The 25,583-nt window shown below is 37.2% G+C and overlaps 1 protein-coding gene across 11 annotated transcripts in view; it reads right to left on the reverse strand.

The window, feature by feature from the left end:
- The window catches only part of GTDC1 (glycosyltransferase like domain containing 1), a 379,830-nt gene that overhangs the window by 189,485 nt on the left and 164,762 nt on the right, over window positions 1-25,583 (reverse strand). For 10 of the 11 annotated variants that reach the window (XM_082630941.1, XM_082630939.1, XM_082630943.1 and 7 more), the window contains 2 exons: window positions 21,962-22,129; window positions 16,829-17,002 (listed from right to left, as the gene is read on the reverse strand). In XM_082630941.1, the coding sequence (XP_082487067.1) occupies window positions 16,829-17,002; window positions 21,962-22,129 (342 nt within the window). The remainder of the gene's footprint in view (window positions 1-16,828; window positions 17,003-21,961; window positions 22,130-25,583) is intronic. The other variant, XM_082630949.1, reaches the window with a different exon arrangement.

Below are 25,583 nucleotides of genomic sequence, written 5' to 3' on the forward strand. Positions count from 1 at the left end.
CAAGGAGAAATACATTTTTAAACATTTTCTTAATTCTCATCAGGACACCCAGGGAATTACACAAATTTGCTATCATTGAAGACACTGAATTTTCACTACGGATTGCCTGAGGACCCTTGTAGACAGGAACGTACATTTTCACAATACTAAAAAGGGTGCAAGCAGAAGGGGCTCCTGCAGGTACATGACCTTTCCACAGATTGTTATTTAGTAGTGATGCTTTTGGTCAGTGGTTCTCAACATTGGCTGTACAGTGGAATAACCTGAGGAACTTTAAGAAAAATGCTAATACCTGGGTTCCAACTCCAAAGACTGATTTCATTGATCTGAACATCAGGAATTTTTTTTAAAGCTCCCCAGGTGATTCTAATGTGCAACCAATGATGAAAACACTGCTTGAGGCTACATCTTACCAACCTGATTATAATTGTCATTTGGCTTTTTTTTTAAAGGGGGGAAAAATCACATTATTTGAGGGCTCACATATCAACATACACTATTGATACAGGACACATAATTAGATCCCAAATACATGTTTCAAGGGGTGATGCTTCATCAGCTGAGAGAGGAAAAGACTTTATCACCTGAGGATGATATTTCTCAAGGGCTGCAATTCTGATGCAATCTTTTTTGTAGTGACAAGGAGAGTTTCAGCCAGAAACAACAATTCTGTATCTAAGACTTTTTAAATTTATAGTTAAATTTAATTTATATTTAGCTCCAGGTATATTATCTGTGATACAGATTTGTCTTCAGTAAACTATACAAGCTCATGCTAGCTTTTCCCTGCCACATACATCTGAGCCATACCTTCTCTGTTCAGAAAATAACCAATTACCCATTACCATACCGATGCTTACTTATCTACCTTCAAGTGGAAGTATGGCACCCTCAACCAACCTGCACATTCACGAGATGTAAAAGAAATACCTGCAAGCAGGAGCAGAAACAAGCTTTGAATCAAAGCCAAGGACTCAGCCATTGCATATAATGATGTGAACACTGGATTCTCTGTCTAAAGAGTAAGATGTAGCTCCACCAACTTTTACTGATTATGACAGCCTTGTTCCCCAAGTGTTAACCCCTGAAAAATAGCTGTAAAGAAAACATAACAAAGACAGACCAAAGAAGAATAAAAAATAAACAGAACAGGTAAAAAATAACTATAAGCAAGCAGGAAAGGGTGCTGGATAGCCCGAGTACTTTAAATGTCATAACTAAGGACTTACATTTTATAAAGTTATTTTAGTGAACTAAGTTAATCATGAGAATAGATGGAAAAAAACATCAACTCAACATTATAGCGGTGTGTGGATTATCCACAGGAGAGCAAATTAAACTTTATATTCTTTAATAATCACCAAAAGCACCAGAAATTGAGGTAGCAACACGAAGAGGTCAATTCAGATGCCTGTGAGTGGCAACTAAAACTGATGAAGTATAACAGAGTGGCCAATCTGATTTTATACAGGGGAAGAGCAGGGAGATGCACACAGAATATATACCCCGTGCTCTGGGTAAAACACTGTATCTATGTTCTCTCTCACTTAACCCTCACTTCAACTCTATGATTTAATGTTAGGGAAACTAAAGATCAGAAAGGGTGACAAAATTTGACCAAGTTGCACATCTAGAAAGTGGCTGAGCCAAGACTGAAACCACCCAGGTGTGACTCACAACTTTATGTTCTTTCCTCTGCACCATGTCCTGCTATAATACATGAGACTCCTCCCCAACCTCCAACTCCCACTGTGATGTCCTCTGAACTAATCCATCAGCTAACCCCAAGAAGCATCAGCCAGTTACCCAAACAGGACTCAAAGACAAAAGGAGGAGTCATCTGACAGCCCTAAGGAAGAGGCAGGACAAGCATATCACCAAAACTATCACACAATGGACATTTTCAATATCCTCTGGAGAAAGACATGGAGGGAATGCATAGGAAAAGTTTCTAATCATAAAGGGTAAGTAATTTATACAAAATTTACAAAGAGAAGTATAAAAAATTGATAGTTGTGTATAATATTGGTTCATTCAGAATTTTGGATACCAAGTCCCAGAAAAAAGAGATGATCAAAATCATTTTTACGTTCTGAGTATTAAATGCTGGAAACTCTTATTCCTCACTCCCAGAATAAGGTTTTTTTTTTTTTTTTTTTTTTTGCGGTATTTGGGCCTCTCACTGTTGTGGCCTCTCCCGTTGCGGAGCACAGGCCCTGGATGCGCAGGCTCAGCGGCCATGGCTCACAGGCCCAGCCGCTCCGCGGCACGTGGGATCCTCCCAGACCAGGGCACGAACCTGTGTCCCCTGCATCGGCAGGCGGACTCTCAACCGCTGCGCCACCAGGGAAGCCCCAAAATAAGTTTTTTTATGAGAAGCCCAGTTCCTCTAAGATATTTCTGCATAACATTTACTCCTGATGAAATTGCTCTATGTTATCGATGCTGATTAAACCTATCCTACTACTATTACTAACACAATGAACAACCCTGGTCGCGCATTTCTAACCATCTCATGAGTTTTTGCAAGTGGTGTCCAAATTGTGACTGTGTTGCTATCTATAACTTCAGGTAAAAACCTCTCTGCTGCAGTTTTCTCAGCTATTAAATGAAGGAATTGGACTAGAAGATTTCTAAAGTTTCTATTTCTTAGATACTCTTCCAGTTCTGGAAAGTTCTAGTTCTATTTTTTCATAAAAATATCAACTGCCTAAAACTGAAAACAAATTTGTCCACAATAGAAATGTGGTTGACATTTTTCTCTGATTTTTCTATTTCAGTTAACAGCCCAATAATTTTAAAACCTATGAATTTTTTTCGTTCATTCTCTCCCTTGTCTTCTATTTTCAACGGAACTCATCACTTAATCCTGGATATTCTACTTTCCCATTGTCTCTTGCTTATGTCCTTTCAAATCCATTCTCACGGGCTGAGACAGAAGCTCCCTCTTCAATTAGTGGAAAATAATTATAACAAGTAATTTCAGATTTGGTATTACAAAATGAGTTTTGGTATTATAACATGAAATGTAGTAGCTTTGAATAGACCCTCCCTCTCTGTACAGAATCACTTGGTCTGCTCAGGACATCAGTTGATACTTAATAGAGCAGATGTACACAGGGTTGGACTGAGATGGGTGTCGCAAACAGATAAATCAGTTCTCTACATGTAAATTAATTTACAGTTGCCAGCCATATCCATGAACTTAGACTTAGCTGATGGGATGAAGCACTGGACTGGAGATTGAATTTTGAACAAGGAAGATATTTCTATGGATACACAAAAATATACCGTATAGGAGAGAAGAAATGCCAAAGTGATACTTCTTCTCTTGGGACCCACTAAGAACGTACATATGAATTTTAGTGTATGGACAAGGGGGAAATTAAGGAAATAACTTCTACCATTCTCATTTCATGGTGCCTAAGGAACAGCACCAAGATATTCCAGTTTAGAACAATAGGTAAAACTGAAAGAGAGGCAGGTATTTGTGCAACTAATGAGCTTACTTTTAATTAATGAAAATTATAACTAGATTTCCTATAATAAATTCTCACTATTAGATTTGCTAAATTTTTTTAAGTTCCATAGTTAATAGTACTGATACACAAAACTGGAATCATCCAAAACAAAAAGTGACAATTATTAAGAACTAGTTGCATAGAAACACTTATTAATAAAAATAAATTTGTAGGCAACATTGAGCCAAATATAGTAAGAACAAAAACAACCAAACTAAAGGAAAGCTTATAATTTCTAATCACTCAGAGAAGTCTTCTGTAGACAGCAGGTAACAATACAAACCTTATTAGATGTGAGAAAGGTCTGTGATTCACCTCATATTAAGTCAAAAGTACAGAAGACCCACAACACACGACAAGAGTACACGCATAAAATATTACTTGGATATAATATTCTTAGCAATACTTCTAAGTAGAATTTTGGTACTCAGTCCAGCATGGTAAAGATAGGTCAGTATTAGAGCAAGCAACGCTGGCTTAAAAAAAAGGCGGCGGGCGGGGAGGGGGTGGGGTTGAAAAGCAAAATCATCTGATGTTCCTAAAATTACTAAAGCAATACTGGACCACAACTGGGGGCACAGTTCTGGCTCTACAGAAAATTAAAGAAATTATGTATAGGTTAATGAAAGCACTAAAGACATGGTGAGGACACATAAATTAAAGCCAATTAACAACTACCATTTATTTAAGGCTCATTGTGCCTCAAGCATTTCACAAGTACCTTACATACAGTACCTCATTTAACTCTCACAGCAACCCAGTGAGACTGCTAATACTCCCCCTGTTTTACAGATGAGAGAAAATAAATGAGGTGGGAGAGGTCAAACAACTTTCTCAACATCAGCCAGCTGGTTAGCAGAAGAGGTGGTACTAGGACATAGCTCTGATATCAAAGTCAATTTTCTTAGGCACTATGCCACACATCATCATACAGTACTTGATCTCAGGATTCCTTGTCCAAAGGAACTGAAAGTGATTTAGTTATTGAACTCTGAGAAGACAAAGGGAAAATTAAGTCAATAAACTCCTGCTTATCCAGAAATGAAAGAGATCAGGAGATCTGATGTTTACAAATTCTGCACCTGGTTTTCATAAAACAGTAACAAATGACAAGAAACAGATAATATCTTGGACTTATCAAAAATAAACTTGACCTGTATCAAGTATGTCAAAGGAAGGAGCAAAACATCTAGAAAAGTGGGTCAATGTAACAAATCACACAAGGTTCTAAATGATGACACAGAGGTAAGAGAGGATACTTCCTGCTGGTCAGCTCCATCTAAATGACCTGCCAACATCTCCAGCTCAACATATAACACTCTGAATTCACCATCTTCGGATAAGCAATCTATTTCTCAATTCCAGCAGAATGGATATTCTCCCAGTCACTATGGTCAGTACTTCAAGATTATTCCTGACCACTCCTCTATCAAGTAAGTTACCCCGCCAACTTGCCAAGTCTACAACCAGTGTAATTATGTGTATTTCCTCCTTTTCATCCATAAGCCGCCTCCCTAGTTCATCTTTAATAATGTATTCTAGTAGTTTTTTGTTTCTCTGCTTCCTGTTTCTTACCCCATTGATATTCATTTGTCAATATCAAATTCCCCATTTTATAATCTAGCCATGGCTCGCAAATGCTTATAGGCTAAAGTCCAAATTCCTTGGCCTTAATTCCCATTTCTAGTCTTACCACCTACCTCTTCACCCAATTAAGACAAAGGTAGTTATTCTCTTCTAGGTGCAATGATCATTCACTGCCACAAATCTGGTTGCAACTACTCTCTCTCTCTTCATAATGTGCCCTCGTACTCACTCTATCTCACCCCCACTTTCCCTCATAGCAAGAAATAACACGGCATTAATGGAAGCAGCATATTGGAGCCAGACAGTTGGGTAGCTACAGGATTTCAGGCAAGCTTAACTTAACTTCTGAACCTCTTTTCTCACTTGCAAAATGAGCATAATAGTACCTAGCTTGCAGGTGGCTGGTAAAGATTGGAAATAATATACATAAAGTGTATGCTCAGAAAAGGCACTGGATAAATGATGCTGATAATTATTATGCCCAAAGCTTAGTCAGTCTTTAATGCCCAGCTCAAATGCCATAAAAAGCACTCAGTTTTTTTTTCTACCTTATACCTGGAGTCACCTATGTCTATCATTTCTACAAAGCTCTTACAATTAAGGATCTTGTCTTATACATCCTTATTTCCCAGAATACCTTGTATTTACCACACAGGCTTTTTTTAATTATTAAAAGCCACAATTTATTGATCTCCAGAGAATATGCCCTTCCAATATCCAGATATTTGTTTCTGACATTTAGGATTAGAGTTTCTGGAATTAAGTTACTAGGAAGGATGTAGTAATAAACAGAATATTGCTTGGCGATTGTGGAATCAGAGCAAAGGGAGTTGGATTAGTAGAGATGATATCTTAATGATGCCATGGTAAATTCTGGTGAATTTTCTCTGCTCTTCAAGAGAGTGTACTTCTGTTGTGACTCATCTTCTAGATACAGCATCTCTTTTCCTTTGCTTCTGGTTCTTGAATCTTGTTTCCATGTACTCTACATTTCATGCAGATTGCAGCCCTTCTGTTAACACATTCTTTTGTTAAGCCATTGCTGTCTTTTCCAGTCAATCATATTTTTCCTGTAGTTAAGTGCCCAGTAAGACTGGTTGGACTTGGGGGCTCTAAACGTCTCTCAACCATCCACTTTTAGACGATATTTCAAGGTGAGCTTTGTTCACAGATGACCAATCTCATGGTAATAATCTGCCATACTCTTGAGCCTATACTACCAGGCTCATTAACCCTTTAAGTTCGCAGACTGTGTATTATTATACCCATTTCAGAGGTAAGCAAATAGCAAGCTTTTAATAAACGATGGGTGAACAACGGGATGAATAAAATCTCAAAGAATTAAATTACTGTTAAGTATATTTTATTGTATCTAATTACTTTGAAGCACATTTTTAAAGAATTTCCTATATAATAAAGTTTTTTATCTGGAATTTCTTAGGGAATAAGCCATTCTGGGTGAGAGATTATTCCGGTAGCTTACTGTTGAATGGTACATTCCAAGCTGTTTATTTTTTAATGGAAAGTTTTCTAAAACACCCCCAACATTCTTTACAAGAACACTGAACTAAAATGACTTCTGTACCCACTCACCATTCCACACGCCAGTACCACAAGGAATGCGTATGTTTTATAGGTGCCAGGCAGATGTGGACAGCGGCACATGTGACTTTTTCTCTTGCGTACTCACACTGCTAAAGTATTGCATTTGGCTGGTGTGATGGGGACTGACAAGATATAAGACAGTCCCTACCTTTATTTGAATTAGTAGTAAACTTCAGATCCTCAGGTATTCTATAAAATTACTAGGGTTTTCAGAATTTTGTTCCCCCTTACTTTTCAGCTTGGAGTCATACTGAACGGGCGACCTGTCAAAAATCCTGTCAACTGAAAACCACAATGGTGATGATGGGAATCATAATAAAACCACTAACATTTACGTAACACTTACTGGGTTGTAGGCACTGAGCTCAGTCACCATATGGTAGTAATTATTTCCCTCCTCCTAATAAGCCAAAGATGCAGGTACTATTTCAATTTCCATTTTACAGACGGTAAAACTGAAGCTCCGGGAGGTTAAGTAATGTATTCTAGGCTGAACAGTGGTAGCAAGTGGTAAGAAGCCAAATGAGAATCCCAGTACACCATACTGCTGACTCCCATCTTTTATTCAGCACTACCCAGAATGGAATGATTTGAACAAGTGATTTTTAGAAAGATAACCAAAGTTTGATCCTTTAAACATCAAAGTCATTTACTTGAAATCTTTCTAAATAATATGCATTGCATATAGCCCTCCTGTAATAAACAAGAGTATATAACGTAACTCGCTCTTGCCTTGATGGCTTTACACTAATGATCGTTCATTGTTCTATAGGGAAGCTTGGCGATGCCCTTTGAGCCTGAAGAGGGAAAGAAAGCCTAAGCAGACCTTTTGCTGTGGTTTGAGTTTGTCGCATGACATTCATCTCCATTTTGCAACAGCCCTGCTCCATGACTCCCTTTGGGTTGATGAGGCAGTTCCTGAGAACATTCTTAGATTTTTAGTTATTTCTCTACCCTGTGATCTGTGACCTTTACTTCTGACCTCCCAAATATCTTAGGACAGGACTACGAGGACCTGAAAAAATGTACATCAAATCTCTGATGTAAAATCAACTCAAATGTTCTCTATACGTGAGGAGAACAGGGGTAAATCATCCTATAACAAAAGGATAGGCTTTTGTTGTTGCTGCTGAATTCAGAGTGCTTTTTTCGGTGAGGCTACTATTATTACCTAAGTTGATGAGAGCAGAAATCTGTTATAATTAGGCATTAACATGGATAATAATTTCTTTAAAAAGTACATTTGAAAAAGCAAAAGTTCGTTCTACGTAACTTCAGACCAACAGAGGGATGGTATATATATGCTGAAACCAAACTCTCTTCTCTTAAGGGGAGTAAGAGGAAGGTGGTTACAATACAATCTCAGCATGAAAGATTTGCATTAGATACAAAGGAGATTCTTGACAGTGAGTGGTGTTAAACATTGGAATGTTTATCAAAAGTTTTTTTTTAAGTACACTGATTCTATAAAAAAAAATTTTTAATGACATTCAAAAGAAACACATTTTTATATTCATTTTGGAGAACAAAAATAATTGTTAGCAAATATGGAGATGTTTAAATTTATAAAAGCAAAACTCTTCTTCTACTTCAGACCTAGATTAATATTAAGGAAGACAGTACCCACACTTCATTATTTCATAGAGCAAAGGCGGTAGTTTTACTAATACTCTAACACTAATACTTTCTCAAAACATCTGAGAAATATGACCACATGTGGTAAGAAGATTAAGGTGCTTTCTGGCAACCCCCCCCAAAAGCAGAACTCTGGACTACAGAAAACAGAAAGTTTTCAGTGGGGAGCCATGGGGGCTGCCTTCTGTCTTATCAATCCACAAGTTCTCAAATTACAGATCTGCTGTTGTTTTCTGACACATCTGCTTTGCAATGTAAAATAGTGTTTTCTTTAATAAGAATTCTTCAAAAAGCCCTTAGGCTCCTCGCTTTTGTTTGCACAGCCTGAGAGTTTTCATTTAAAGTTTCCACACTGTTTTTAAAATTCTCCTTTTTTTGTTTCTAAAATAGGCAAAGTCCATAAACCTCTGTTTGGCTTCACATTTTAGCTACATGGAAAAAGGTGGAGAGAAATGTGCAGAGAAATTCTTAAAGTTTCAATAAATGAGATTACTCCAAACGACCAACATTGTTCTCCTCCCTCCTTTGCTGTCAAAAATGTAGGAAGGAGGCAAGCAGAGATGCTCTTCATATAACCCCTCTTCCCAGGAAGTAAAAATCTATGAAATGAGGAAACTCACAGGTAAAATCCAGTCTTTTTTACTCTATGGCAACTCTGATAATCCAATATTATGGAAAATAGGAATATATAGATAATGAAATGATCACAGAAACATATGAAATTTTTTCTTAATAATCACAGTGAGGTTGATACTTGATGTTCTCTGTGTTGACTGAATTGGACCTGAAACCCAGATAAGTACATATTTCTCAACCCAAAGTATACATGCTTCAATTAGCTCCAAGTCCAAACTTCAACTCCAAGGATACAGTAACCATTCATCCCCTCATGAAAAAAAAAATGAATGAATGATTTTTTTTAAGGTCTCCACTGGAAACACATACGTTTGATCTTTTTATGTTAATTATGTGCAACCATAATAAAAAATTAAACTCATTTTTCACAATACAATGGGACAGAGGAGGCAGGCAAATGACAAACATATACAAGTATCAGGCCTTGACAGCCTGAGCATTTATCTCTCTTCACCTTTAATCCAACTGAATGCTATTTGAAGCAGATGATATCCACTTTGAAGCTCCCTGATGGAATTCCTCCAGAAAACATGATCTTTTTCAAGGATAAGGGATGCCACTTTGTAATTCACTGTATTTCTACAATTCATTCTTATGTGGTCCAATTTGTTGGGGGTGGAGATTATCTAGTTACATAAAAATCATGGATACGCCCTCAGTACCAAATATTACAAGGGAGACAGATGGAAGAAGTCTGATGCTGTGCAGATGTATGTAATCAGCTACATCCTTATCATCTAATATGATGGATCGGGGACTGTCCTGTAAGACAGGTGTCATGCTATAAGCTAACTTGTAAGGGAAGAGAGTTTGGATAAATGACAAGATACCTAGAAATTGAAAAAATAAAATAGTTTTCTTATACATGAAATAATGGTGTGAGTCTACAGCTGTTTCTTTGACATATTTTTCCTATTCTGCTTCTTTAGGCAAATTTTCAATTTGACTATGAGAATTCTTTCTTAAAATTGTTCATTCTTCCTTAAGTCAAGAAAAGCACGATCTCTTTTCCATAAGGAGTTAACTGGACTTGGGTTGAGGTTCTATTCTCAGCTCACTGGATAGAAAGCGACAGGGCCAGGATTCACACTATGGCTTTCGGCTCCACAGACAGTTCTCCATTAGGACGCTCAACAAATATATTTTAATTGCTCATTCCTTTTCAGGTGTCCTCTTTTTCAAAACTTCAATCTTTTGAAAGTCTGCTTTCTAAGACCTGTGTTCTTTCTTTCATAACATTACCATGTCATGTTCCCTTTCACTCAACATCACCATCAATTCTCTTTTATAAATCATTTGTTCTTCACTGGCCAAAATCACATACCAGGGTCCAAAACCTCTCTTTTCAGGACAGGCAGTGTAGAAAGACTTTTAAGAGGTTGGGTTCTAAAATAGGGTAAAAAATGTGTTTGATTTCTACCTATACCTTTACTATCTGTATGAGTGTAGGCAAAAAGCTACTTACATTTGTATGGCTGGGTTTCTTCAACTATAAATGGAAAATATCTTTTAGAATTGTTGGAAGAATAAAATGCTAAAATATGTATAATATGCTTAGCATAATGCTGGGCTAAAATAAGACTCAGGAAGGTTAGCTGTTATGGTTAGCTCTACCTTCTAAAGATGACACTGTCAGAAAGCAAGTTGCAAATTCCTCAGATGTTCTGATTTCATAAGACTGAGACCTGTGCAAAGGTCTGGATATATAAAATTCCCTAGTTCTACTAGGCTTTGCCTTTATGACAGTTGCATGATCTAGAGTAGGAAAATATTGGCTTCCTCTAGTCAACATCTAGCTCAGTAAGCTGCAGAATTGCTCCCTTTTTTCCTCTCCATCACACACCATCAGCACCATGGAGCTCTATGTGAAATTTGCCCTCTTGAAATGCACAGTAAAAATTCCTTCATTTTCAATCTAATCTATATCCTTTAACACAGAATAGTCATCCTCTTCAGTACATTCCAGTTGTGAGTCTCATCCCACTAAGTCTTGAGATCACATTTATATTTTGGTATGCTGCAAGCTGAATATCTGTATTTCTTCAAAATTCATATGTTGAAATCCTGACTCCCAATATAATGCTTTTAAGAGATGGGTGCTTTGGGAGGTGATTAGGTCATGAGGATGGAGCCCTCATGAATGGGATTAGTGCCCTTATGAAAGACAGCTCAGAGAGCTCCCTTGCCCTTTGTACCACATAAGGACACAGTGGGAAGACAGCCATCTATGAATCAGAAGGCAGGCCTTCACCAGACATCAAATCTGCCAGAGCCTAGATCTTAGACTTCCCAGCCTCCAGAACTGTGAGAAATAAATTTCTATTGTTTATTAGCCCCCCACCAATCTATGGTATTTTCTTATAGCAGACTAAAAGGACTAAGACATGGTATTAATATTATAAAATCTGTTTTGTTGACTACCGATCATCTATCTGGCAGGCTTGGATGCCTTCAGTGCTGAAGGAGCCAATATATATACACCCTAGCAGCAAACGGAGATATGGTACATGAAAAGGCTCCAGTCAGAAAAATCCAAAAAAGGTGTCTTACTGAAATGTTCCCTGGTCACCTAAGCTTACAGACATTGCAACTGCATGAAAAAGAGTTAGATGTTTATTATCTTCCTTTAGGTGAACATGGTTCATGTACATCCTAGAGTAAGGCATGACATTTAGCTCCATTTGCTGTCATTTATAATTTCTGCCAGAAGTGGGTTATGAATTTCCCTATATTCTTAAAGAGAATTTACTAGCTACCATTTAATCTTTCTTAATAAATCACAGTTATCCATTTGATGTACAAGCTATACAATCATGGAGGAATGTCTGCAGGGGTTCATCCATGTGCAGAGTTGCCTGTACTGCCCTAGAATGGCTCCAGGCTGCCATGCTTTTTCACTTCTCATATATTTTTTTAAACAGTTTATCTCTCTCCTCCCTTGTTGTCAAGCTGTCAGTCAGCTGTCACTTTTCACTGCTGTCAGTGAGCCTGCCTTTATCGCACCCCCAATTTGATGCTGCTAATCTGCTGTCAGCTGAAAAATCAGATAATCAAGACCTCTGAAACTGCATTCACAATAAGTGGTGAGCTGAGCACCAGATGGAGATTTTGAGATAGGAGTTCCAGTTTCTGCTCTGTCTATATCTAGCTGTGTGATTACCAGAAGACACTTAACTTCTCTGGGTCTTGGTGCCTTCATCTTTAAAATATGGAGCAGAGCCTCTGTGTGTGTGTGTGTGTGTGTGTGTCTGTGACTGTGTGTGTGTGAGTGTGAGAGAGGGAGAGGGAGAGAGAGGGAGAGGGAGAGGGAGAGGGAGAGGGAGGTGGGGGAGAGAGAGAGAGAGAGCGCGAGTGAAAGAGAAAGAGAAAGAGAAAGAGAAAGAAAAAGAGATCTCACCTAGACTTGAAGGCTGTTTCTCTCCCTACCAGAAAAAAACATATGAAACTTTTTTGTGAGTTAACAGGATGCAGGGTGGGGCACCACTGACCCTTTAATTGTTGAATTCAAGGATAATTTTTTTTTTTTTTTCTTTTTGCGGTATGCGGGCCTCTCACTGTTGTGGCCTCTCCCGTTGCGGAGCACAGGCTCCGGATGCGCAGGCCCAGCGGCCATGGCTCACGGGCCCAGCCGCTCCGCGGCATATGGGATCCTCCCAGACCGGGGCACGAACCCGTATCCCCTGCATCGGCAGGCGGACTCTCAACCACTGCGCCACCAGGGAGGCCCTTCAAGGATAATTTTAGTCATCACTTTATTTAACCTCATGCCTCTGAATTCACTACCAATCATCTCCTTAAAACTCTCTTCCCTTTATTCCATAGGATAATTCTCTCATTGATGACCTCCTGACTCTTTTATCTTTTCTTCTCATTTCAATCCTGGGCTCTTCCTCCACTAACCCCTTATGGGTCAAGAGTGGGAAAGGCCAGTCCAAAGCTAAAGATCAGGGTCATAATGAGAAACTGGCAATATGCCTGAGAAGCAGCACCTGTGTCCTGGAAGCCAACTTGAAGACTGTGTCACGGTGTGCCCAATGCTGCTGATGTGTGATGTAAGATGAGGACTGAGAACTGACCACAGGATTTAGAGGCATGGAAGTCATCAGGCACCTGGACAAAAACAGTCTCAGTGGAGTAGCTTTAAGAAAGAACAATGGGAATGAAATTGGAAACAAGTGTAAACAACTCTTTCAAGAGGTTTTGCTACTAGGAGAAATAAAGAAATGAGGTAGTAGCAGAGAAAGAAGTGGAATCAAGAGAGAATATTTTTAAGATGTAAAACAAATAGCATTTTTTTGTATGCTAATAGGAACCATCCAGAAAAGAGGCAAACGGATGGCGCAGATCAGAGAAAAAAAATTGCTAGAAAAATAATTTTTAGGTATGCAAGAAGGATGGGCTCCAGCAAAGAAGTGGAAACAGGGCCTTAGTCAGAAGTAAGGTCAATCCATCAATAGTTACAGGTGTGAAGATAAAAAATATGCACCCAGAAGCACATAATTGGGTAGATGTAATGGTGGCAGCATATAGAAATTCTCTTCTGATTGCTTCTATTTTTTTCAGTCATGATCTGAGAAGGAAGACAGAAGATTTGGTATTAAAAGCTTACAAAGAAAGGAAAATGCATGATTAGTTATTTAGAACAGGGGAATTATGGTACACTCGCCATGCAGCGCAACAGGTCCATGTGGATTATGGGGTCATGAATTTAGAGTAGGCTAATAAGTACGGCTGGAGGTTTTCCTCCTAATCAAATATTAAAGAAAAGGTGCAAAAGATTTGAGAGTACACATAAGAAAGGAAGTATGATGACAGAATGTGGAAGTTAAACTGGAGAAAGAAGGAGGAAAATTAGGACAAGAGAAGAATGAACATAAGGAGCTGGTTCCTTACCATCATTGGATGCTAGGTTCTGGTGAAGCCAAAAGGCTGCTTGAGTCAGGATGATAAAAGGAATATATAAAGGAACCTCTTTATTTATATTAGGCTGTTCCTTTGGCAGAGTACTTCTTTACTTTCACGTGTTAAAAGAGGGCAAAGGGGAAGACAGTCCTTTATATTCAGGTGGTAATAAATGTGCTAGGTTATAAAACAATGGGGATGAAGGAGTTAATAAGATGAATTAAACTTTATTAAGGTTCTGTTATGTGCCAGGCACTCGGCTGGGCATTTGGTACACATTATTTCATTTAATAGCTACATCATGCCTATGAGGGGATAAGGTAAATATAATCATAACCATTAAAGAACCTAAGCTCAGGGTCATTACACTTGCACAGGTCACAGAGCTAGTAAGTGGTGGTCAAGACTCAAATATGTGCATGACTAACTACAGTATTTAAGAGCTTTCCTACTTCAAAATGTTTTAGTACATATAATGAAATATTTTCAAGTGAATATTCTTTCTTGCTACTATTTTTCTGGTCTTTGAGAATGAGGCAGTGGAGGGGTGAGGAAGGTAATAGGTACAGCAGGTACTACAAGCCCAATACTGAATTTCTGTATGACAGACATGCTCTGAGTTTTAACAGTTATCAACTTTATAAATCCTCAAATATTTTGCTGAAATATGGCTTTTCCCCTTCCCTGATTAATATACCTTATATTATATATTATTAGAGCACATTATATTAATAATTTAAGTATATGTTGTGTTTTGTTTTTAAATTAAATTTGAGAGAAAGATAGAAGCGTTCAAAATTTTTTTTATTTTTAATCACCTTGGTTATTTTGCCTTTGGAATTACTAAATATTTTTCAACATCTCAACAAAATAATACTCTTTTAAGGCTGCAGGCATTAGAATGATTGTCATTCATGCAAATAATCACTTACTTACACTATATGAGTTTGGGTTGGATAAAGCAAATTACCATTTGAAAATAATTCAAATAACACTCTGGGCTAAGACCTTGCTTATGAATGTTATCTTGGCCACAATATTTTTTAACCTTCTTCCATTTAGCTAGATTTATTCATGGTAATACAGTCCAAATTAATAAACTATTCAATTGCCACAGGTGTATTAAACATAGGATGTTGTAGGACTATATCAGATGCAAGTGAATTTTAAAACATACTATTTATTTGGAATTCTATAGCAGTAATAATTAAGATGTGCTATAACTACCTATTCACTTAAAGATGTGCATTTTGACGATATATTATTATGTGAAAAACTTAAAGCATGTCAAAAAATAAGGTTCAAAGTATGATCTAAAGCAGCGGTCCCCAACTTTTTGGCACTAGGGACCGGTTTCATGGAAGACAATTTTTCCATGAACTGGGGGATGGTTCAGGCGGTACTGCGAGCAATGGGGAGCAAGGGGGAGCGGCACATGAAGCTTCGGCCGCTTGCCCACCACTCACCTCCTGCTGTGCAGCTCGGTTCCTAACAGGCCCAGGGGTTGGGGACCCCTGATCTAAAGTATAAGCTGTGTTCTAGCTAATCACAGATCTAAAGTATAACAATCATATTTTTCAGAAGTTGACATTCTCTCATCACACATATGAAAATTATATATTACAAATACATATTATATACATATTTACATATATATGAAAATCAATTGTGATCTTAGTTTCACTTAGCTTTATAGTTTTCAAAACTGTAAATAAATCATTAAATATTTTTGACAAATGACCTATACTGACAGGAAGATTAGATAGTTAACAGAAAATTTAATCAAAAGTCATAGAGTCTAAATTTTAATACAGTCTCTGACAGTAATCAGCAGTGTGAGCACAAGCCAGTCTGCTTCTCCGGCCTTCTGTTTTCTGAACTCCATAAAGTAAGGATCAGGCAAGTTGTTCTAACTTAAATTTTATGACTCACTAGCTTGATTTGGTATTAGGCAGATTTTTCTTCAATGCAATATTAACTAGTAAGACACTTAAATCAGTATTAGGGGTGTGGAAGAGTGGGTGTCCCCACAGCAAAATCTGGGTGAACTCAGTAAGTCCAGAACATAGAGATTAATGCTGACCTCCTGCATAGCACATGTGGATATTAAATTGTCTCCTGCCTTCATTTCAAGGACGGGGAAGAAACAGCTGTCCCTGAACTCTTTTTAAGGACACAGTCAGTTACAAAACAGCAGCATCCCCAGCTAGTATGAGTCCCACTGAAGTAAACTTTCTATTCACAAGGGGAAAATATTCCTGGTGGTAGTAAAAACAATTTTCCTAGGTTTAATCAAAAGTGAAAAGGAATTCTAGAATGTTCCCTTTGAGCCACATCATCCATTGCTAATTCAGGGTGGGCCCAGCGATAAGGGTAATAAAAAATATCCTTAGTGACTGAGAAAAAGAAATGGCAATTAAGTGCATTTACAACCCAATATAGAAGACCTAACTCTTTACTAAGATAATATAAATAATAAAAAACGGGAGAAGGGGAAAAAAAACAGAAAAAAACAGCATGGGAAATGAAAGTAATCTAAGCAGTAAAATTTAACACTGATTTACTTAGAAGTTACTATTATACATATAAACCAATGGGCATAAGCTGAATACAAAGGTTGATACCTATGCTTGACAATGACTTCTGTAGCAAAACAACAAATAAAACGGTAAATGTTAAAAGCCAAAGCACCTTGCTTTGGCAAACAAATAAATAAGAGAAAAGAAAGGAAGAACTCAGTATCAGAATTAACCATTCAGTGACAGGTTGGACACATGATTATTTAAAATCTTTGTAAATCACAGCATGGCGAAATAGAACTTGATTCTCTAACTAATCATGCTTATGCTGAAAAGTCAAAATTGGCAAGAACATCACCGATTTTTACGCATTTGGGGAATAATTTATGACACAATATTGAAAATGGAGTTAAACATACTGACCTGCTCACATCAGGAAACCTGATGGGAAAGTAAATAACTTGGCACTTGGGTCTGATGATGCTTTCCAGATCTTTGGGTCTGTGATCAGGAATCAGCTTCATGAATTTTCCAATAGAAGTAAGAAATGACTCCATATTAAAAACCGAGTTGAATACCACCACATCAGCCACCAGGCTGCAAAGGGAAAGGATAAATGCATATGGTGAGCCCATACTTGTTCAGTTACTTTTATAAGCCTAAGACTTCTTTATTAATCAGAGTTTATACTGCACCCTGGGTTTGCAAAGAACTCTGCACTTCCTACCAGTATTTATCAAAATGACTCTAATAGATAAGTTAGTTTCATTAGCATTATATCAAGGGAAGGTAGATTATTGGCATCAGAGAGGAAAGGCAGGAGAGGACTTAAGTGATTTAATGGGATCCTATGACGCTTCAAACCAAAGTATTGGGTTGGCCAAAAAAGTCCGTTTGGTGTTTTCCGTAAGATGGCTCCAGTAGCACTTTAGTTGTCTTCAACTTAATAATTTTGTTAGATTGCATTGTGACAGCTGTCATATCAGCGTGCCTTTTAAAAAAAAATCAAAATTGGTGAATTTCTGTGTAGCCATTTTAATATTGAAGATGGGAGAAAAAAAGCAACATTTTCGGCATATTATGCTTTATTATTTCAAGAAAGGTAAAAACTCAACTGAAACGCAAAAAAAAAAAAAAAAAAAAGGTTTGTGTGGTGTATGGAGAAGGTGCTGTGACTGACCGAACATGTCTAAAGTGGTTTGCAAAATTTCGTGCTGCAGATTTCTTGCTGGACGATGCTCCATGGTCCAGTAGACCAGTTGAAGCTGATAGTGATCAAATCGAGACATTAATTAAGAACAATCAGTATTACACCATGCAGGAGATAGCTGACATAATAAAAATATCCAAATCAAGCGTTGAAAGTCATTTGCGCCAGCTTGGTTACGTGAATCGGTTTGGTGTTTAGGTTCCATGTAAGTTAAGCGGAAAAAGACCTTGACCGTATTTCTGCGTGCGACTCTCTACTTAAACGTAATGAAAATGTTCCGTTTTTAAAACAAATTGTGATGGGCGATGAAAAGTAGATACTGTACAATAATGTGGAACAGAAGAGATGGTGGGGCAAGGGAAATGAACCACCAACAACCACATCAAAAACCAGTCTTCATCCAGAGAAGGTGATGTTGTGTATTGCTGGGATTGGAAGGCAGTTCTCTATTGTGAGCTTTTTCTGGAAAACCAAACGATTAATTCCAACAAGTACTGCTCCTAATTAGACCAACTGAAAGCAGCACTCGATGAAAAGCGTCCAGAATTAGTCAACAGAAAACGCATAATCTTCCATCAGGATAACGCAAGACCGCGTTTCTTTGATGACCAGGCAAAAACTGTTACAGCTTGACTGGGATCAAGCTGATTCATCTGCCGAATTCACCAGACATTGCACCTTCGGATTTCCATTTATTTCGGTCTTTACAAAATTCTCTTAATGGAAAAAATTTCAATTCCCTGGAAGACTCTAAAAGGCACCTGCAACAGTTCTATGCTCAAAAAGATAAAAAGCTTTGGGAAGACGGAATTATGAAGCTGCCTGAAAGACGGCAGAAGGTAGTGGAACAAAACAGTGAATATGTTGTTCAATAAAGTTCTTGGTGAAAATGAAAAATATGTCTTTCATTTTTACTTTAAAAACCGAAGGAACCTTTTGGCCAACCCAATGTATTTTTCCGCAACGCCAGGAATTTTCAATATTATCACCAAGTACAGGAGGACCTTTTTCTTTGTGGCCCTATTACCCATGTTGGGTCTCTATGTCAGTGATGTACTTCGTTTTACACCACAGTACTGAGAACAGAACACTTGCCATACTTTTCACTGCCTTCAAGGAGATTAATCCAGATAAAGCTATTTCATACTAAGAGAATACCTTCATAACATGTGGTTAAAGTCTATTTCTCATTTTAACCCTTGCTTCAAGAAACTGTTAGGTTTTTTAAAGTTCTGAGACTACACAGGAAGGATTATATAGAAACTCTACAAATAACTTATTTTTTTTTATTATATTAGATTTGGAGTAGTCAGAGAAATAGAAGAAATTGGTGAAAATGGATCCAGAAATCCATACCACTAGGTCCTACTGATTACATAATGTATTAAAAAGGACCACAACACCACGGACCTTCAGAATTAAATGAAAGAAATACAATATTGGCTGTTGCTTTTGATGCAAAGGCTGTGATCCTCTCCTTAGTATTTTTTTATTAAAAATAATCTAAAATACATAGTTAGAAGGAAATGTAAAAACAAAGTTTATGTGTCATTAATATGTTAGTAGTTTCCAAATTTGCCTACAACATTTTCTTGGAAACCAGTGAACACAAATGATAACTATGGGTGAGCTGGATAAACAGGAATATGTACTATGTTCCCTTTATGGGTCAAAAAACCATTTTAATAAATCATTGTTTTGTTTTTTAAAATAACCCTCTTTGCTTTAAGCCATGATTCAGTGTCTCAGTGTCACTGGATCTCAATAAAATGCATATAAATGCTTTGATAAGTAGGTATACAAGATCAAATAGAAAAAGCAGTTAGTTTTATTTCACCCTGTAAAGAACATCAAGGAAACTGAAAAGAAGACATGCAAGCCCACAAGACTGTAAAACACAAATGAATAAACAGAGCTTATAGAGCAGGAATACCACAGCAAGTCCTCAGTTTAATTCACATTTACTGAGACAGTCAAAGTTTCTATTATCAATACATAGTGGAATGAAAAACTAACAAAAGGAATGTTGACCTGCCACCCCTATCTGCCCCTCACTCCTGCAAAATTGTTTTCCCATACAAGTATTTTTTTTTTTAGTTGCAACCTAGTGCAAACTTGGGATTAGCAGTGATTACAACATGGATAATACAAGAGAGTGTCACAGAAGTGCTGACACAATACCAAGCAATAAGAAAGCCAATATAATAATATACCAAAAGTTGAAGGATGTTTTACAGCTAGTCTGTTTTCACCATATATCACATATCGTAATAGTGACCCACAGGTCATAATACATAGTTATGGCATGTGTTCATCAGTCAGAGGGTTAGTGAAACCTCTATTTAAGGTGAGTGCTTATGTCAGTCATCTCTGAAGTCCTTAACTGTCACACAGTCAAGAAAGAAACCTGACAGTGCCAACAAAAGCAGAAGTCAGCAAGAAAACTAAAGAAACATTTTAGGAAGCTGGAGTCATACTTTTCAAACTGAATCTGAACAGGACTGCTTTCTGACACTCTTATTTTTCCTCTGGACGACTGCAAGCCAGTTTTTTTCTCATTAAGAGTCCCACCAATGATCAAGCCCACTTCTTTCTCTCCAAGCTCGTCTATCAGTTTACGTTCTTGAGAAGAGCAATGCTGAAAAATTATATATAAGCTTTTATAGTCTCATTCCCTTTGAGCAAAACGATCTTTTCTGAAACAGAGAGATGAGGGGTAGTGAGCTAAAAATTTTTTTAGCTATCTGCCCTCAAACGGCATTCAACCCAACTACTTATATTCTTAAAAACAAAGTTTATGCCAAATAAAAGTTCCAAGATAGTTTACAGAAATATTCTTTTTCATGCATTTCCTCTCTGATATGAGTGGGTGTAACTTCCATTAACTTTAAAGCCACCCATAAAGGGAAAAATAGACTTAATTTTTTTCCCCAGTTATTTCTCATGGGTAATAAACACACACTATCTGAGGAAAAGAATGATGCTAATTCAAGAAACCAAAAGAATATTACAAATGTTTTCCATATTGATAAAGCACAAAATGATTTTATTTTTGTTTTTAAAACATATTTTCCTCCTCTGTTTCAATATACAATAAAGAATTTTAATTTTATTATGAAATTTTAAAACAGTCGCTTTTTTTATGAGACATTTGATGTGAAGCAGCTCCACTCTATTTTGATAGCACTGCTACTTCATTTGAAGCAGCTTGTAAAAATGATTGCAGGAAAACATTTACAAAATGCTCAAAACACAGAAGCATTACCATCTAGCTGTTTTTCTATGTCAGTGAAACTATGGAATATACTTGCAAAAGAGCTGGGAGTCTGTTTAAACACATCATCAATCCCAGTTGCTAATAACTATTAAAAAAGGTGAGTAGGGGCTTCCCTGGTGGCGCAGTGGTTGAGAGTCCACCTGCCGATGCAGGGGACGTGGGTTCGTGCCCCGGTCCGGGAGGATCCCACATGCCGCGAAGCGGCTGGGCCGTGAGCCATGGCCACTGAGCCTGCACGTCCGGAGCCTGTGCTCCGCGACAGGAGAGGCCACAACAGTGAGAGGCCTGCGTACCGCAAAAAAAAAAAAAAAAAAAAAAAAAAAAGGTGAGTAAACTGAACTCAATCACTGCCAAACTGACTCCCTTTGAGTGTTGCAGTTATGTGGATGGGATCCAATAGCAAAGCTGTTTCAGAGTTGTTATTAACTTCTTTCATTAACTAAGCTTCAGGGGATACACTTTGTTGAAGTAACAGTAGAGAAGGACCATCACCTTTGAAATGTCATGGTATTTTAAGGCTATGCAGTTTCAGAAGACTCAAGAGGGGAAAAAAACCCTCCTAAAGATTCATTTTCCATAGTTTTCTCTTACAAACAATAAGAAAAAAAAGGACAAAAACCCCTTGCTCCATTATGCTTTAATTTTTGTTTATTCCTCTGTAAATTTCTATTTTGATTTCAGCTGGATACATGGAGAGTACCTGGTAAATAAAAGTTGACTGTCTTTTTCTAAAAGTATGTCTCACACAGTAGATGATGGAATCAGGGGCTGAGGAAGGTCCCTGTCACCCCTTTGATTCTATTTTGAATGTTGTAGAAAATACAGTTGGATAATTAGTTCAACATTTAGATTGTTACACATATGTATTTTATAAAAGGATTAGCTGTTCTCTTATATGTACATATTGCAGAGGCACAAGTAATTCCTACCATGGAAGGTATGTTTAAACATTTGCTCCTAATTTAAGGTATTTTTAAAATAAGTGTACAGGAGGTCTCCAGATTTAAAAGCTAACTATAAGGAAAAAAGATGGCAAGTGACTAAATATAATGATACAATCTATACCTACCATGAGAGAATTTGGTTGTATCCATATTGGAAATCCCTCTCCTGACATTTCTTGACAGGATATACCAATTGGTTCTCATGGAAGTACAGAATCTTTTTCAATTTCCCAAGGTCAGGCCGAAGGGCAGCCAGTTCAGTCAGGTTAAGCACTGAGCTTGCGAAGAGAATCCTAGGAAACAAGGAAATTAGGGTTACCACCCCGAGCATACTTGAAGTGGGCATCCTGTACCTTCTCTCCTCTTTCTTCACCCTACCCCAAGGAAAACATATCCCCCATAGGGACACATCAAGAGTTAAGCCTTAATACCATGTAGCAGCATTCTAAGTTTTGATCTCTTAAAAAGCAGCTGCTAAGAACTATAAAAGCCCTGAATCTCATCGGTCTTCTCAGCTCAGTTACTGAGAGATGCAAAAAAAAAAAAAAAAAAGCTGGATGGATTTTATTGAAAAAAGCCTAGAAAAGCTCCATCTGAAGGACAAATGGAACAAAGATAAGGCTGACTGGGGAATACTTTGCTTGCCAGTTTCATTACACTTTACTTCTTTATGCAACCAACTACTGAAATTCAATATATGAGCAGGAATGGCACGTGTTTGTGTTATGACATAAACCCTTTTGATTTATGCAATAGACTTATCTAGTGAGGGCTTTTTCTCTTGGCATGTTTTCTTATGCCCCCCTTTCAAATATTCTGCAATATTTGTGGGGTTTTTTCTTTTATATTTTCTTCTCGATTACTGGACTGCTAATGGCACCATATGTACATTCTGTAATATCCCTTATATAAAACATAAATTTTAAAAATGAAGAAAACCTGGTTCCTTGTCTTTGGGGGAAAAAAAGGAAACTGAAAGTCTACCTATCCATGGTTATAAATGAAATAGTGTCTATTTACTCACTCATTGCACAAACATTTATCATAAATGCCTACTAGGTACCAGGGTCAAGCCAGGAAGAACAGAAAAGATGAACAAGACAGCCTGCAGAATGTATGCTGCCAATAACAGTGGCATGAACAAAGTACTAGAGGAACAAACAGACAACTGTCTGGGACAACCTGGAAATATTTCACTAATGAGGTGGCTAACACGTGTGGACACAAAAGAGGGACAAATTACAGTCCCTGAGCAGCTGAGGACATTTACATGGCACAATTTTGATGGAATGCCACCTTTATAACATAATATAGCATCATTTGACCCTTACAGCTTTAATTCCCATTCTAAAAAATGAGGTCCAAGAAGGTTAAGGGTTTTTCCTAGAATCACACTGGTAGTAAGTGGCAAAGCAGAGATTCCCAGTCTTCTAAGCCTGAAGTACTATTCATTACACCACAGATATGAATTCGTTGTGGACCACTTACATTGCAAACGCTTTTTACTGTACTTAATAAATACAAAATAGCATCCTTGTTATTACCATGATTACAACTACTATAAATTCTCCCTTGCTGACAAGCCAAATGGCTAACTTCAGGTGTTTATATGATCTGCAGCACTAGCCTTTCACATAAGGAGAATGATTACATAATAAGTGCATACATCATAAAGAGGAATTCAAGTGTCTTCTTCATGGGCTAAAAAAGGCACATAAGACCAAAAAGCAGCCACCTCTCTAAACTCACATTGCTGTATTAATGTTATGGTTTATTGCTTTAAAGTAAAAAAATCTTATCAAGGAGATGCATTTTTAAAAATTGTCTATTTGTACTCAACTAAAGCAAATAGAAAATTCATGTTCAGAAAATGTCCTCTATTTTTTCCAAAAATATTCCCACCACCACCACTAAGTAAAAGCTTTTCTAAAATTTAGATTGAAAATTCTGAAATATGAAGATACCTGCTTATCTACAAATCTGATCTTTAGTAGAGAGAACAATAAAATTTAATCTCAGTCAATCTACATTTTCCTTAAAAGAAAACGGATGGCAACTTGTGGATCAAGTTGAGTAATACACCCGGCTCTATTCCCACTCCCCAGTCCCAACATACAAACTACTGCAAACAATGACTAACAATGTTAATCATTAAGACCTGAGCAAACCCAATGTTTTTCACACACAAGGAAGAAAAACTCATTAACTGCAGCTTCCATCTATTTATTAATTATAAAAAATCATACCCTTATAATGGAGAAATTTGGTAGACATCAACTTACCCAAGTGACCAAACTTAATATGAACAATAATGGGCCAAAGGGATATCATGTATTTCCCAATGTGATACACTGAGAAAGACAGAGATCACCAATTCCTGACAAAAATGCTTGATCTGAATTTGGTCATGAGGAAATAGCCAGACAAATATTCTGCAAAATAAATGGGCTGGATCTCCAAAAAATGTCAAGGTCATAAAAGGAAAAAAATCTAGAGTAAAGGGAAATAAAAAGACCCCCAAGCAAAATGCAATGTGTGATACTTGATGGGATACTGAATGGGGAAAAAAAAAACAGCTGTAGAAGATGTAAGAACAACAGGGAAACTCTGAATATAAATTTGTAAAGTTTTATCAATCTTAAATTGAAGTGTATTGATTTTTCTGCAATTATGTAGGAGAATATCCTCATTCTTAGGAGACAGGTGTTGAATTATTAACATGTGAAGCATAATGATGTCTGCAACTAATTCTTAAATAGTTCGGCCCAAAGGCCACTAAAAACAAATATTCAAATATTCACAGATAGAAGTAAATGTGCAAAATGTTAACAATTGATTAATCTAAATAAATGATATATTATCACTCACTGATCTAGTCTTGCAAATTTTTAAGTTATACATTTATAATACTACAAATTTGGGAGGATATTCATTAAATGGCAATAAGTAGAAGGGAAAAATATGCCACATTCCATAAACAGTAAACCCATCATATATGTATTTCTAGTCAGACTCCAATTGTTCATTTCCTCCAAGAGAACTATCCTCAGGGTGGAACATCTGCAGCAAATGTTTAACTAAAGCAAGCCCTTCACTCTCCTCCTACCACATACTGCCTCTCCTTACCCTACCTACCAGCTGATCCATAATCAAGGAATCCAAATCTAAAATTGAGACTTCCAAATAAAAGCTCTCAAACGAGAGAATGCAATACATTCAGAAGTAAAATGGCAATGATTTTCATAATATTACCCCTTTGGGACTCCCCACACCAACACTTCCTTCAGTTTGTTCAGTCATTAACAGGAAACTCATTTTATTTTTATAACTAATCTCGAAATAGCGCTCACTACTTCTAAACTGTGGGAATTATCTCCAACATAGGTAAAACATTTCTCTTTGCTTTTTTGCTTGTAAAATGGAAGTTAAATTAGACAATAAGCAACTCCTCAAATATTCAGCTCAATGACACCTAAAAAGAAGTCATGAAGATGCCCACAAAAGAAATGCGGGTAAGATTCATAGGCCATATTTTCTTTGCCGTCCTCCATCAATTAAAAAAAAGTGTATAATACAATGAATGACATCACTCAATCAGCAGCTAATCCCTAGGTTCCCAATGTTCATCTTGCCTCAGGTATTATTTAAGCAATAAATCCTAACAAGGTGAGCTTTACCATCCCACACTGTGTCTCTGGCAGGAAAGGGCACAAGGTGAAAGCAAAAACCACTAGGAACAAGATAATT

Source organism: Mesoplodon mirus (genome assembly GCF_964341445.2).
Source record: "Mesoplodon mirus genome assembly, chromosome: 8".
NCBI lineage: Eukaryota > Metazoa > Chordata > Mammalia > Artiodactyla > Ziphiidae > Mesoplodon > Mesoplodon mirus.